Raw genomic sequence first — 15669 nt, 5'->3', positions numbered from 1 at the left:
TATATCATATTTCTCGTTCCTAAAAGCTGCCCGGCCGGGCCCCGTGTACGAATTGTGACCTCAGCATTACTAGGTGTTTTCATATATCTTATATTAAATACCAATGGTGTACTTTATGATTTGGTGAACTACATAGACTGACAACCTTACAAAACTTTTTTTTATTTTTGCAGATCTAGACACAATTTCCTTGTCTTGGCCCACTGAAGAACCTGGGCCCTGCAGCTGAACTTCCTTCAAGGATTGGAGTTCTTTCTTCAATCATTGATTTCTTAGGTTAGTTTAAATCCCACTTCATGACCGTATTAGGCCTCACCAAGTCTATTTCTTGTTTGTAGACTGTTTTTCTTCCAGTTAAGCATTATCTTTTTACCTGATGAAAACAAAGGAATAGTTTTTGGCTTGTGTCATCTGTCGTTTGTGTTTTTAGGTACTTGTGGCAGCAGCTAATTCTATATGCCCACCTTACACTATTATAATAGTATATTAATTTTGCAATGTTGGGACTGGCAATATTTCAAGACTTATTATTCAGAGCTCTGCCATTTTTTTGTAAATCAACATTCTCATGTATCTCATCTCTGTTGTAGATCAGACACACCAGTAAAGGTATGAATAAATAAATCAGTCTACTACTTAAATCTCTGTTGTACAGACGACACTTCAGAATGTCCAACAAAGTGAGGAGGATGCTGGTTCTTCTGCTGATCATCCTGAAGGAAGCTGGCCCGACCGCAGCCTGCAGCAGCAGCTGTTCATCAGTCTGTGGCTGCAGAGGCAGAGGCCTCACCAGTGTTCCTCAGGACCTGCCTACAGACATCACTCAGCTTGACTTGGGGCTCAACGACCTTACAACATTAAATCAGTCTGATTTCTCAAGGTATAGGAGCTTGACAACATTAGATCTTGGTTTCAATCAGATCTCCATGATCCATAACAAAACATTCCACAACTTAACAGACCTAACTAGACTGGACCTTAATAATAATCAATTGACCAATCTAACAGCCGGCATGTTTGTGGGACTTGGTCACCTCCGGTACTTATGGATTCAAAATAACCAGTTAACCTGGCTCCCAGCTCACACATTTGTGGGACTTGGTAATCTGTGGCGCTTGTCTCTTTCCTCCAACCAGTTAACCCATCTTTCAGCTAGCACATTTGTGGGACTTGGTTCACTGGAGGTCTTGTATCTTTCCAGGAACAAGTTAACTAGTCTGACAGCTGACACATTTGTGGGACTTGGTAATCTGCAGGAATTGAATCTTCCATTTAACCAGTTAACTACTTTGCCAGTTGACATATTTGTGGGACTTGGAAACTTAGAGTGGCTTCGCCTTAGCAGAAATAACATCCACAGTATTGAGGCAGGCACCTTCAATCACACAACAAAGCTACGTATACTACAGCTTCATCACAACAACATCAGCACCATCACAGCCGACACATTAGGGAATCTACGTCAGCTTCAAACACTGAAACTTTCTCATAATAACATCAACACTTTCCCTGTAGAGGCCTTATTAAGCTTAAATATTTCAGCACTGTCAGAGCTTACATTAGATTATAATCAATTTAAGACACTAACAGTCATGGCATATGACATACTGACCTCCATATCAAAAGTTAACATTAACAACAATCCCTGGCAGTGTGACTGTAGGATGGTTGACTTTAGACAGAGGATGAACGGGTCTTACCAATTTGAAAACAAAACCAGATGTGCCGGACCTGCTAGCCTTACAGGGCAACTCTTACTGTATGTAAATCCTGAAGACTTGATCTGTGAGACGACACCAGTCTACTCCACTTCTAGCACTAAACACATGGTTGACTCTACTGACCCTCCACTTGCTTCGACTGTGACATTAACACTAACTGAGAGCAATACTGACCCTGCTGACGGTGGCACTGTCCTGACTGTGCCCTTGCTTGCTACTTTGGGAGCTATTCTTGGACTATCCATTATTTGCATTATCGGCTTTGCAGTAGGGTGCATGTATAAGAGGAGGCAAAGGGATCCTACTCCTCAGCAAGGCTTTAGTAACACAAATTCCACATCCAGTGATCATGACCAGATAAGGCAGCAAACATTTACAACAAATGCAGAGGTAAACACTCAATCTGGTACACCACATTCAGATACAGAAGACAGCCAGCATATCTATAACCTCCCAACAGATGAGGACCCTGATACAGCAGAATATGACACCATAGGTGAAGTCAATCAGTCAGAGAGTAAGTATCGTGTTGTTAGTCCGTCACAAACATCACAGCCAGGCTCAGGGCAAATTCAGCATCTCGGCAGCTTTAACGATGGTTACGAGGTTCCATCTCCCTTCCTGTACCCTGGAGAAGGTCCACAGTCCCACAAATATGTGAACAGCCATGTGACAGCAGATGCCATAAATGCTGCATTTGGTTCACATCATATGGTATATGAGAATGACAATGAGATAGAATCTGCTAAAGAAGACCTACAGTCCCACAAATATGTGAACAGCCACATGGCAGCAGCTGCCAAAGATGCTGCAGCTGGTCCAAAAGTCATGGTACATGTATATGAGAATGACCTGGAGAATGAGGATGAGATAGAATCTACAAACAAACATCTAAAGTCCCACAAATATGTGAACAGCCATGTGGCAGCAGCTGCTATAAAAGATGCTGCAGCTGGTCCGCAGCTTATGGTTTATGAGAATGATGATGAGGTAGAATCTGCAAAGGAAGATCCACAGTCCCACAAATATGTGAACAGCCAGGTGACAGCAGATGCCATAAATGCTGCATTTGGTTCACATCATATGGTATATGAGAATGACAATGAGATAGAATCTGCTAATAAAATTAAAGAAGACCTACAGTCCCACAAATATGTGAACAGCCATGTGGCAGCAGCTGCTAAAGATGCTGCAGCTGGTCCACAGGATGTGATGTATAGCTATGAGAATGATTAGAGGGGTAAGGCATAGAATGATCAATCTACAAATGAAGCTCCGTAGGTCATAGTGTATGAGAATGATGAAGAGTTAGTTGATAACCAATCACAGACAGCAGCTGCCCCTGGTGCTGACAGCCCTCACCACTATGAACCCCTGAGGAACCCCAGCAGTCAGCAGCAGCACACATACACATCCCTGATGCCTCATGGTTCACACCATCAGTAAAAGTAGCATGGCAAGCCCTTTGTAATATCCACAGGCTAGTTGGGCTGACCAGGCTGTGGCTGTTGAACAGCCAAACCAATAATAAAAAATAATGATAATAATAAATTCTAGTTACAATTTGATGGTGAAATAATAAATTGTATATACATGTACTAGTACAGATGCAGAATACAGTGGATGATGATGATGATTCTACAAATGAAATATATAAAAGTAGCTCATGAATTAGCAAGTCAAATTGCATATTTACATATTGTTACATACAAACATATCATACAACATAGGTTACATATATATGATATTATATACAACTGTATAAAAACTTAGTATTTTGGTGAGTTGTAGGGACCAGTAGAGAGAGAGAAGACACTAGAAGAGGGTAGAACTGACAGTAGGCAGGGACTGTACCTTAGATTTACGCAGGAAATAAAACAGAGTGTTCAACTCCAGTCTTTGTCTGTGGTGTTAATGCCTTCAAATATCTTGAGTTATCAACCATGTCAACCAAGAGGTGTGCATAAAGCGCCACCCAGTGATGTTGTAAGGTACTGCATCCACTGACCTGCCTCCCACAATCACAATCGCACTGCGCCTGACAAGGCCTAAATTTAGCACCGCCCAGTGACAAGTTAAAGTACTGCATCCACATATGATTCAATTTATTGATCATTCAATTTTCTTATTTCTTGAGGTTTTCACACACAAAATCTATACTCCAGTGTAGAAAGGTACTTATATTGAGCCCTGATAGCAGTTTAGAGTGTATCACGAACAACTCATTATGTTCACATGGCTGGCAGAGTTAACTACCACAGGTATCACCTGTGGGCATGTAACATCAATTATGGGCAGTTTTTTATAGGCAGCGCTGGCTGAACCCAATGTCCTTGAGTTGAGGTAGTCCAACCACCTCACTCAGTTGAAGGGCACACGAAAAGACAGTTAACACGGACTCTGTGAAACTTTAAGAAGTTTGCAGACTTAAGACAACTTTCTTCCACACTGAGGTGAGTCAATCAAGTTCTTCTCTATGTCCCTACTTCATCAGGATGTATTTTTGATCCATAAGAAGTAAAATCATTTGAAATATCGTTGGATCTAAAATGTTTAGTTTGTATGTCATAACAAAATGGCGGCAAGAAAATGTCAAACAGGAAAAATGTCAGAAGACACTAGAGGTTGACGCACAGTCAGCCACATTCTGAACATTTCTTTGACGTTTTAAGGAACTTTCTAGAATTTCTACTTCTTCTTAAGACGAGCATGAAGGAAGGAGATTTCATGGATTCAAATATGACAACATGACATGGTAGAAACATGACATGATAGAAACAATTACCACTGACATTATACACACTATCAGCTACAGGATCTAGGAGATAACTGAAATCCTACTATACTGAAATGTTTCTGAATTTTTCCCAAACTTAGTGGCCTGCTTACTGAGGTGTTCTCAGATATCTTATATAAACTGCTAATGGTATACTTTATGATTTGGTGAACTACATGTACATGTAGTGACAACCTTACAAAACTTTGTTTTATTTTTGCAGACACCATTCCTTGTCTTGGGCCACTGAAGAACCTGGGCCCTGCAGCTAAACTTCCTTCAAGGATTGGTCAGGAGTTCTTCCTTCAATCATTCTTAGGTTAGTTTAAATCCCAACTTCATGACCGTATTAGGCATCACCAAGTCTATTTCTTGTTTGTAGAATGTTGTTCATCCAGTTAAGCTTTATCTTTTTACCTGATGAAAACAAACTGAAATAGTTTGTGTTTTGGTTTGTGTCATCTGTTTCTAGTGTTTTCAGGTACTTTGATTGGCAGCAGCTAATTCTATATGCCCACCTTACACTATTTTACTTTTTACTATATTACTTTTGCAATGTTGGGACTGGCAATATTTCAAGACTTATTATTTAGAGCTCTACCATTTTTTTTGTATTTTTTAATCATGTCACGAAATGAGCCGGGGTCAATCTTCAGGATCTCTGTTTAATACTAGACTGCTGCTCTAATACAAGCCACCGGACCTCTCTCACTCCAGTCTAGACCCCGACTGATTCCCCCCAGCCCCTACGCTCTGCCTTATGGGCCTTCTGAACACTATCCTATGTATTCCATCACAATCAACGTTCTCATGTATCTCATATCTGTTGTAGATCAGACACACCAGTATGTCCAACAAAGTGAGGAGGATGCTGGTTCTTCTGCTGATCATCCTGAAGGAAGCTGGCCCGACCGCAGCCTGCAGCAGCAGCTGTTCATCAGACTGTTACTGCCACAAAAGAGGCCTCAGCAGTGTTCCTCAGGATCTGCCTACAAACATCACTAGGCTCAACTTACAGGACAATGCCATCACGACCTTAAGTCAGTCTGATTTTTCAAGGTACAGGAGCTTGACATTATTACATCTTGGTTCAAATCAGATCTCCATGATCCATAACAAAACATTCCAAGGCTTAACCAGCCTGACTCATCTGTACCTTAGTAACAATCATTTGACCAATCTGACAGCCGGCATGTTTGTGGGACTTGGTCACCCCCTGTATTTATGGCTTGACGGTAACCAGTTGACCAGTCTCCCAGCTGACATATTTGTGGGACATGGTAATGATATGCAGTTCTTGCAGCTTGACTATAACCAGTTAACAAGTCTGCCAGCTGACCTATTTGTGGGGCTTGGTAATCTGCGGATCTTGAGACTTTTTAATAACAAGTTAACAAGTCTGCCAGCTGACATATTTGTGGGGCTTGGTAACTTAGAGGAGCTTAACCTTTGCAGTAATAACATCCACAGTATTGAGGCAGGAACCTTCAATGACACAACACAGCTACGTATACTAGACCTTCAGTACAACAACATCAGCACCATCACAGCTGACACATTCAGGAACCTACTTCAGCTTCAAATTCTGAGACTTTCTGGTAATAACATCAACACTTTCCCTGTAGAGGCCTTCTCAAATTTACAGATTTCAGCACTGTCAGAGCTTACATTATATTCTAACCAATTAGAGACCCTACCAGTCATGGCATATGACATACTGGCTAATATTTCAACTGTCAACATTTCCAACAACCCCTGGCAGTGTGACTGTAGGATGGTTCCCTTTAGGCAGAGGATGAGCGGGTCTTACCCATTTGAAGACCAGATCAGATGTGCTGGACCGGCTAACCTTACAGGGCAATGCTTACTGGATGTAAATCCTGAAGACCTGATCTGTGAAAAGACAACACCAGTAAACTCCACTTCCAGCACTTCTTCTGTTGAGTCTGACTCTACTCTTAGTCTTAGCTTGTCTCCAGTCAGCAGCTCTACTCCTTTTCATCAGTCAGTATCACAGGCACCAACCTTGTCCTCAACACAGAGCACCACTCCCACTACTGAATATAACCCAGGCAGGTCTACAGTCAGTTCTTCTCCTATGTTTGATCCTTCAACAAAGTCCACATTAGAGAATCCAGCATCTTCTCCAACACCCCACACAGCACGCGTACGCACTGCTGACTCTAACCCAGGCTGGTCCATAGGTAGTTCTTCCCTTCCGTTTGATCCTTTAGCAAAGCCAACTTCAAAAGTACCAACGACATTGTCCCCAACACAGAGCACCACTTCTACTGCTGACTCTACCCCAGGCTGGTCTACAGTCAGTCCTTTGCCTCTGTTTAGTCCTTCAGCAAAGTCAACATCAACATTGCCCCAAACACCCAGAAACATCCCCACTGCTGACTCAAAGCCACACTTGTCTACAGTCAGTTCTGACTCTCCTTTTGGTTTTCAGTCAACCACGACAGAGAGCAACCCTGGTCCTTCTGCCGTTTCTGGTGGTGGCATTTTCCTGTCTGTTCCCTTGCTTGCTACACTGGGAGCTATTTTTGTACTCCTTGTTATCTTCACGATTGCCGTTGGAATATGGTGTGTGCATAAGAAGAGGCAAGGCTTTAATAACTCAAATCCAACAGGCACATCCAGTGGTCCTGACCAGATAAGGCAGCAAAGATTTACAACATTTAATGCAGACATGAACATTCAATCTGAAACACCACAGTCTGATACTGTAACAGTAGACAGCGAGCATATCTATAATGTCCCAATATATGAGGACCCTAATACATATCAGTCACAAAGTCCACACCGAGGTGCAGGCAACAGGCAGAGTCTGGACAGCTTTGGTCCTTTGGTCTTGCCCCCTTCCCTTCCCCCTAGGCCTGAAAATCAAACTGGCCCCCAGGCTGCTGCCCAAATTGAATCAGCAGATGCACCTGCTCATACAACCAGTGTCGTTGGTTTGTCACAAAGACCAGGCTCAGGGCAAATTCAGCATCTTGGCAGCTCTAACGATGGTTATAAGTTCCCATCTCCCTCCATGCGCCCTGGAGAAGCTACACCGTCCCACAAATATGTGAACAGCCATGTGGCAGCAGCTGCTAAAGATGCTGCAGCTGGTCCGCAGGTAATGGTTTATGAGAATGATGATGAGATAGAATCTGCAAACAAACGTCTAAAGTCCCACAAATATGTAAACAGCCATGTGGCAGAAGCTGCTGCAGCTGGTCCGCAGGTGATGGTTTATGAGAATGATGATGAAATAGAATCTGCAAACAAACGTAAAAAGTCCCACAAATATGTGAACAGCCACGTGAAAGCAGCTGCTAAAGATGCTGCAGCTGGTCCGCAGGTAATGGTTTATGAGAATGATGATGAAATAGAATCTGCAAACAAACGTCTAAAGTCCCACAAATATTTGAACAGCCATGTGGCAGAAGCTGCTAAAGATGCTGCATCTGGTCCACAGCTTATGGTTTATGAGAATGATGATAACCTAGAATCAGCAAACAAACGTCTTAAGTCCCACAAATATGTGAACAGCCATGTGGCAGCAGCTGCTGCAGCTAGTCCGCAGGTTATTGTATATGAGAATGACGATGAGTCAGTTAATAACCAATCACAGACAGCAGCTGCCCCTGGTGCTGACAGCCCTCACCACTATGAACCCCTGAGGAACCCCAGCAGTCAGCAGCGGAACACATACACATCCCTGATGCCTCATGGTTTAAAACACAATAAAAAAAATTAGACGATAGATTGGTTAGATGATTGATTGATAGATTAAAAAACAACTAGCAGTTGCTTTGAAGACTTACTCTCTAAATTCAATGGTTGGCCCTGATGCCTGGGTGCCATTTGTACACACCCGTGTACAAGCATTTCCATACTTGCTCAAGTAGATTAGCGCGTTATATATTTGCATTGGTGCTTTTTGATACTCATACTCATTAAGCAAATGTATGGTGCTTAGAAACATCATTTGAGCAGTAACTAGGACCTGAAACCTAAATATGGGTTCTACTCTACTCTATAGAACTGATAAACATTTTATCTTAAAAGGGATCCTTTTCTTGTAAATCAATAACTCTTATTATAAATATACATAATATATATATATATATATAATATTATATCAACAAGAGCAAAAGTACTGTTACAAACTGCGATCTGGAATTTATCAGTGATTTTTAAAGTAAACTTAACAATACATGTTAGGGTGACAGGACTAGTTTAATTACTGGGTAATATATATTTGATACACTATATACTTAAGATTGTATTCTACTTATCAAAGTTTTGATTTACATAGAATAATGTTATAGACTGTTAAGCTACCCATATCATTGTTACTGTAATGTCTTTTCTTGTCAGCATGGCAAGCCCTTTAAAATAACCAGAGGCTAGTTGGGTTTTGTTGAACAGCCAAACTACATGTAATGAATAACAAAATAGTTAATAAAGTTAAGTTACAATTTTACGGAGAAATTGTACAGATACAGTAACTGCAGATGCAGAATACAGTGGATGATGATGATGATGATGACACCACAAATGAAATTGATAGCTTCAATAGCTCATGAATGAGCAAATTTCATATTTACATATTATTAATATATTATATATATATACAAACATACAATACAAAATAAGTTACATATACGATATTACATACAACTGTATGAAAAAGTATTTAGGTGAGTTGTAGGGACTAGTAGAGAGAGAGAAGACACTGGAAGATGGTAGAACTGACAGTAGGCCTGGGACTTCAAATGTACCTTAGATTAGGAAGGGAATAAAATGGAGGTGTTCAACTCCAGTCTTTGTCTGTGGTGTTCATGACTTCAAATATCAGAGTTAGAATTGAGGTGTTCATTAAGCGCCACTCAGTAACAGTGTAAGGTACTGCAGGCACTCGCCTGTCTGATCAAAATCGCCCTGCACCTGACAAGGCCTGTAGTGCCGCCCAGTGAAAATGTCAGGTACTGCATCCACATATGCATTCAGTTTCTTGATCATTCAAATTTCTAACTTGAGGTTGTCACTCCAATGGGCAACAAGACATCTAGTAAAAGAATTCTGTCCCAGACAACCCTCTTAATTTCTGGAAAAAAAGTTCTTTCAGCAAAGCAAGGAGAATAGCTACTAGTATTTGCCGGTAGCCAAAAAAATATAGACAGTGCAGTTTTGTAGGCTGAAAAGATATCAGGATCCGTATATGAATTACATGTTAGCTGAAAAATACATTGTATTTTGAGCGTTATGTTCACAAAGCTGGCACATCGCCTGTGGGCATTTATGGCACAATAGGCACTGTGCCTGTCCAACTCAACATCCTTAGTTAACCTCAGGTAGTCCAACCACCTCAGTGCTCAGTTGAAGGACACACTGAAAGACACAGTTAAGATGGACTCAGAGACTTTAAGGAGTTTGCAGACCTAAGACAACTTCCTTCCATACTGAGGTGAGTCAATCAACTACTTCTCTTGCCCTACTTCATCAGGATGTATTTTGGGGCCATAAGAAGTAAAATCATTGGATAGATTGTCAGATCTAAAATGTTAAAAATGTGCATAAAAATCAGAATCATGGTATGATTAATATGGATTAAATGTCAGATGAATAGCAGTGTAGAAAAAGTATGTTGAGCCCTGACAGCAGTTTAGAGTGTATCAAGAACTATTCATTATGTTCCCACGGTCGGCACATCTAACTACCACAGGTATCACCTGTGGACATGTACATGTATGACACAATAGGCACTGTGTCTGTCCAACTCAACGTACTTAATTCACCTCAGGGAGTCTTACCACCTCGGTGCTCAAAGTTGAAAGACACAGTTAAGACGGACTCCGAGGCTTTTAAAAGTTTGCAGGCTTAAGACAACTTCCTTCCATACTGAGGTGAGTCAATCTACTTCTTCTCTTTGCCCCTATTTCAGCAGGATGTACTTTTGGGCCATAAGAAGTAAAATCATTGGAAAAATTGTCGGATCTAAAATGTTTAGTTCATGCGTCATAACAAAATGGCGATGAGGAAATGTCACACAGGGAAAATGTCTGAAGACAGTGTCTAGGTTGACACACAGTCAGACACCTTCTAGAATTATCTTTTCCTTTTAACTTAAACAAGGAACTTTCTGTCTAAGATTTCTTAACTTCTTCATGACACTCAACAAGCTGAAAGAAATTTGAACATAATCTTAGATATACTTGTGTCAACATAACAAGGAGGAAACAATTACCACATTATTGCTACAGGAGTGAATTATGAGATACTGAAATATCACTGAAATGTTTCTTAATTTTCCAAACACTGCAGCCTGTTTTCTGACAGATATCTTAAACATAAACCACAAACAGACTAATATGATTCTTTGATTGAACTACTGCCGGCCAGAGTTAAAAAAAAAAAAAGAGCTACTGGCCACTTCATTTAAGATGAACCAGTGAAAATTACCGTATTGATCCTATTGGGATGGTGAATTTTTCCAAACTTGTTGAATTTTTGAGGCTAGCTTCCCTCAGTAAAGCAAAAGTTATTCCCAGAATAACTTTGGTTTCTGATGTCAGAGTGCAGGGCTCAAAATACCCACCTAAAACCTGCAGTTATCAGGGAAAAATATAGAATTGCAAGAAAAAAATATGGGCTAGTTGAAGTTTTGCAAGCTGACAAAATTCCAAGTTAACTCATGTATTTATTATGAATAACATGTTAGCTGAATAGCACAGTAGAAAAAGTCTGTTGATCTCTGATAGCAGTTTAGAGTGTATCAGGAACAACTCATTATGTTCACACGGCTGGCAGAGTTAACTACAGGTATCACCTGTGAACATGTAGGACACAATAGGCACTGTGTCTGTCCAACTCAATGTCCTTAATTCACCTCAGGTAGTCCAACCACCTCGCTCAGTTGAAGGACACACTGAAAGACACAGTTAAGATAGACTCCCTGCGATTTTAAGGAGTTGGCAGACCTAAGACAACTTTCTTCCATACTGAGGTGAGTCAATCAACTTCTTCTCTCTGTTCCTACAAGGTCTCACCAAGTTTATTTCTCGGACGGAGGACATTTTTACATTAAACTCTTAGACTAAGGCCAGTGATACCAAGTCTTTATAGATGATGTTCGCGCACGCATTGATTTTGGCCTGTTCCCAGAAAAAAACAAGAAATTCCGCTTCCTGTAACTAAGACCAAAGAGTCATGACCGCAAACCGTAAGATTAAATGTAAAACCCATAAAGCGAAATGTGGAAAGGGAATGGTTATTGACAATATCATCCTGTCAATAACAAAAACTTTGCAATATGAGAATTTTTAATTTCTTTAGGTTGTCATGCAACAAATCCTGATTATGTCTCCTCCCATTGACCTAATGAATTATTTTATTATGTTATTTAAATAGCAGTGTAGAAAAGGCATTTTCATCCCCAATAGCAGTTTAGAGTGCATCAGGAACAACTCATTATGTTCACATGGCTGACAGAGTTAACTACCACAGGTATCACCTGTGGGCATGTAGGACACAATAGGCACTGTGTCTGACAACCTCAACGTCCTTACTTAACCTCAGTAGCAGTTGAGTTATAGAAGAAGTGGTAATTTTAATAGTTTGTTGGGGGAGCTGAAGGGGCTTTGACTCCTTTGTTGAACACCTTTAATAAAATAAAGGATTCATGTATTTGGGTGGTTTTTAGCATAAAAGAGTCATTGCACGAGAAAACCAGGCAAAACCAAGCAGAGGTTGGGAGATGGGGGTCAAATGGGCTCATATTCAGTATGTATAATAGCTTATAATGTGGAACTATGAACAACCATATGATTAAAAACCCCCAGGTATTTTCATTATGGAGTTCTGAGACACCCTTGGAAACCCGCGAAAATCAAACATTTTTTAATATGGCTGAAAATCACTCAAAAGTCAAATTGCAATGGCTACCCTGATAATACTGATAAGGATATTGAGTCAGACATAACTTCTGAATTTCCATATAGCAAGGGTACCCTAGTTTTACCAGACAAAAGTTGAAGATGAGATATGAACCTGCATTTCTCCTGCGGTCTCTTACTAGTCTCAGTGTCACTAATGAAAGGCAGTGAATGCTACCTGAAACGTCTGACCGTTTCCAAAATCATATCCAGTTGCCTGAGTAACTGTTTTTTACCTGGATGTTTAACGTTCACCGACATAAATAATTAATTTTGCACCTAAAATTTTTGACGATGTGCAATTTTGCACATACCCTCCCCCCCCCAAAAAAAATTGGGAGCCCTGTATTGAGACGTTGAACTTTTCCAAACTTGTTGAATCCTGCCAACACTTATGAACTTTGATGCTAATGCATTTCATCTCTGTTATACAGGTGACACTTCAGCATGTCCAACAAAGCCAGGAGGATGCTGGTTCTTCTGCTGATCATCCTGAAGGAAGCTGGCCTGACCGCAGCCTGCAGCAGCAGCTGTTCATCAAACTGTTACTGCGCCAGCAGAGGCCTCAGCAGTGTTCCTCAGGACCTGCCTACAAACATCACTAGGCTTAGCTTGGGGCGCAATGCCCTTACAACCTTAAGTCAGTCTGATTTCTCACAGTACAGAAGCTTGACAAGATTACAACTCCGTTACAATCAGATCTCCATGATCCATAACAAAACATTCTACAACTTAACCAGCCTGACTGAACTGTACCTTTATGACAATCATTTAACCACTTTACCAGCTGGCATATTTGAGGGACTTGGTAATCTGCAGATCTTGTATCTTGACAATAACCAGTTAACAAGTCTGTCAGCTGGCATATTTGTGGGACTTGGAAATCTGCAGCACTTGTATCTTGACAATAACCAGTTAACAAGTCTGCCAGCTGGCATATTTGAGGGACTTGGTAATCTGCAGATCTTGTATCTTGACAATAACCAGTTAACAAGTCTGCCAGCCGACATATTTGAGGGACTTGGAAATCTGCAGATCTTGTTTCTTCACACTAACCAGTTAACAAGTCTGCCAGCTGACATATTTGAGGGACTTGGTAATCTGGGGTACTTGTATCTTTACAATAACCAGTTAACAAGTCTGTCAGCTGACATATTTGAGGGAATTGGTTATCTGAGGTTCTTGTATCTTAACAATAACCAGTTAACAAGTCTGACAGCTCACATATTTGAGGGACTTGGTAATCTGCAGTGGTTGTGGCTTCACGATAACCAGTTAACAAGTCTGTCAGCTGACATATTTGAGGGACTTGGAAATCTGCAGTACTTGTTTCTTAACAATAACCAGTTAACAAGTCTGCCAGCTGGCATATTTGAGGGACTTGGTAACTTACAGAGGCTTGACCTTGACAGTAATAACATCCACAGTATCGAGGAAGACACATTCAATGACATAACAAAGCTAAATCATCTATACCTTCAGAACAACAACATCAGCACGATCACATCTGACACATTTGGGAATCTACTTCAGCTTCAAACACTGGAACTTTCTCATAATAACATCAGCAATTTCCCTGTAGAGGCCTTATCAAATTTACAGATTCCACCACTGTCAGAGCTTACATTAGATAATAACCGACTAGAGACACTACCACCCCTGGCATATGACATACTGGCTAACATTTCAACTGTGTACATTAACAACAACCCCTGGCAGTGTGACTGTAGGATGGCTCCCTTTAAGCAGAGGATGAACGGGTCTTACCCATTTGAAAACCAGATCAGATGTGCCAGACCTGCAAACCTTCAAGGGCAATACTTACAGGATGTAAATCCTGAAGACCTGATCTGTGAAGAGGCAACACCAGTCTACCCCATTTCCAGCACAAAACACATTCAATTTGTTGACTCTACTGACCCTCCTTTGGCTTCGACAGTGACAGTGACAGTCACAAAAACCAATTTTACTGGCCCTGCAGATGGTGGCATTGTCCTGTCTGTGCCCCTTCTTGCTACACTGTGTATTTTTGTTGGACTATTCATTATATGCACTATTGGCTTTGCAGTATGGTGCATGTATAAGAGAAGGCAAAGGGATCCTACTCCTCTGCAAGGCTTTAGCAACACAAACCCCAGAGGCACAAACAGTGGTCTTGACCAGATAAGTCTGAATGAAGTTACAACAAATGCAGATTCTGAAATAAGCCGTCGATCTGAAACACCACATCTCAGTAGAGAAGACAGCCAGCATATCTATAACCTCCCAACAGATGAGGACCCTGACACAGCCGAGTACAACACCATAGACGATATTGATCAGTCAGAAAGTCCACACCAAGGTGAAGGTAAGAGGCTGAGTCTTGACAGCTTTGGTTATTTGGTTTTGCCCCCTTCTCTTCCCCCTAGGCCTGAAAATCAAACTGACCCCCAGGCCGCTGCCCAGATTGAATCAGTAGATGCAGCTGCTTGTACAACCAGTGTTGCTGGTCCATCACAAAGATCTGACTCAGGGCAAATTCAGCATCTCGGCAGCTTTAGCGATGGTTATGAGGTTCCATCTCCCTCCCTGTACACTGGAAAAGGTCCACAGTCCCACAAGTATGTGAACAGCAAGATGACAGCAGCTGCCAAAGATGCTGCAGCTGGTCCGAAGGTTATTATGTATGAGAATGATGATGAGATAGAATCTGCAAAGGAATGCTCACAGTCCCACAAGTATGTGAACAGCCATGTGGCAGCAGCTGCTAAAGATGCTGCAGCTGGTCCACAGGATGTGGTGTATGACAATGAGAATGATGATGAGATAGAATCTGCAAAGGAAGATCCACAGTCCCACAAATATGTGAACAGCCATGTGGCAGCAGCTGCTAAGGATGCAAATGCTACAGCTGGTCTGCAGCATATGGTATATGACAATGATGATGAGGTAGAACATGCAAAGGGAACTAAGTAACGAGTCTGTCGGCAAGTCATGTTCATTCTTATAGGCGGTAGTAGGTGGCGATATTGCTCAGACACTAGGAGTGATTTGGCAAACTTTTTGGCTGAGATGTGAGCATGCTTCAGAGTACGTAGCAGCCTAGCAGATGTAGTCATGATATGGACCGCCCTACGCTAGATTCTCTCAGTCTCATCGTTCAGTGGTGTTGTTAATCCAGGGTGCCAGACAGGGGCTGCGTACTCAGTAATGCATCTTATGAAAGATAATTAATGTACATAGTGACAGGGTCATTCTTAGC

At 41.3% G+C, this 15669-nt stretch overlaps 3 protein-coding genes across 4 annotated transcripts; all 3 read left to right on the top strand.

The window, feature by feature from the left end:
- The first annotated feature begins 211 nt into the window (after positions 1-211).
- LOC109467041 (leucine-rich repeat-containing protein 70-like) lies at positions 212-3203 on the top strand. 2 transcript variants are annotated; one of them, XM_019764939.1, is made up of 3 exons: positions 212-276; positions 656-1198; positions 1415-3203. In XM_019764939.1, exons 2-3 carry the CDS (start codon positions 669-671, stop codon positions 2955-2957), a joined length of 2073 nt encoding a protein of 690 aa, XP_019620498.1. In that variant the 5' UTR covers positions 212-276; positions 656-668; the 3' UTR covers positions 2958-3203. The 2 variants fall into 2 exon arrangements, with proteins under 2 accessions (XP_019620498.1, XP_019620497.1); XM_019764938.1 differs by having other exon boundaries at positions 656-3203.
- Positions 3204-4773: 1570 nt separating this feature from the next.
- Positions 4774-8248, top strand: LOC109467026 (leucine-rich repeat-containing protein 4C-like). Its single transcript, XM_019764920.1, has 2 exons — positions 4774-4816; positions 5330-8248. The coding sequence occupies exon 2, from the start codon at positions 5345-5347 to the stop codon at positions 8246-8248; it is 2904 nt and encodes a 967-aa protein (XP_019620479.1). The 5' UTR covers positions 4774-4816; positions 5330-5344.
- A 4627-nt stretch (positions 8249-12875) lies between these two features.
- On the top strand, positions 12876-15383 carry LOC109467025. Its single transcript, XM_019764919.1, has 2 exons — positions 12876-13087; positions 14552-15383. Exons 1-2 carry the CDS (start codon positions 12876-12878, stop codon positions 15381-15383), a joined length of 1044 nt encoding a protein of 347 aa, XP_019620478.1.
- The last annotated feature ends 286 nt before the right edge of the window (positions 15384-15669 follow it).

The sequence above is a fragment of the Branchiostoma belcheri genome, unplaced genomic scaffold (genome assembly GCF_001625305.1).
Source record: "Branchiostoma belcheri isolate BF01 breed outbred unplaced genomic scaffold, Haploidv18h27 scaffold174, whole genome shotgun sequence".
Lineage (NCBI taxonomy): Eukaryota > Metazoa > Chordata > Leptocardii > Amphioxiformes > Branchiostomatidae > Branchiostoma > Branchiostoma belcheri.
Note: the sequence above shows the minus strand (reverse complement) of the source record. Positions and strands in the feature narration are given on the sequence as shown.

Coding starts and splice junctions, on each gene's coding strand:
- LOC109467026 (XM_019764920.1), top strand. CDS start 5,345: ATGTCCAACAAAGTGAGGAGGATGCTGGTTCTTCTGCTGATCATCCTG.
- LOC109467041 (XM_019764938.1), top strand. CDS start 669: ATGTCCAACAAAGTGAGGAGGATGCTGGTTCTTCTGCTGATCATCCTG.
- LOC109467025 (XM_019764919.1), top strand. CDS start 12,876: ATGTCCAACAAAGCCAGGAGGATGCTGGTTCTTCTGCTGATCATCCTG. Junction 13,088..14,551: donor AGTCAGTCTGATTTCTCACA/GTACAGAAGCTT, acceptor GCAAGGCTTTAG/CAACACAAACCCCAGAGGCA.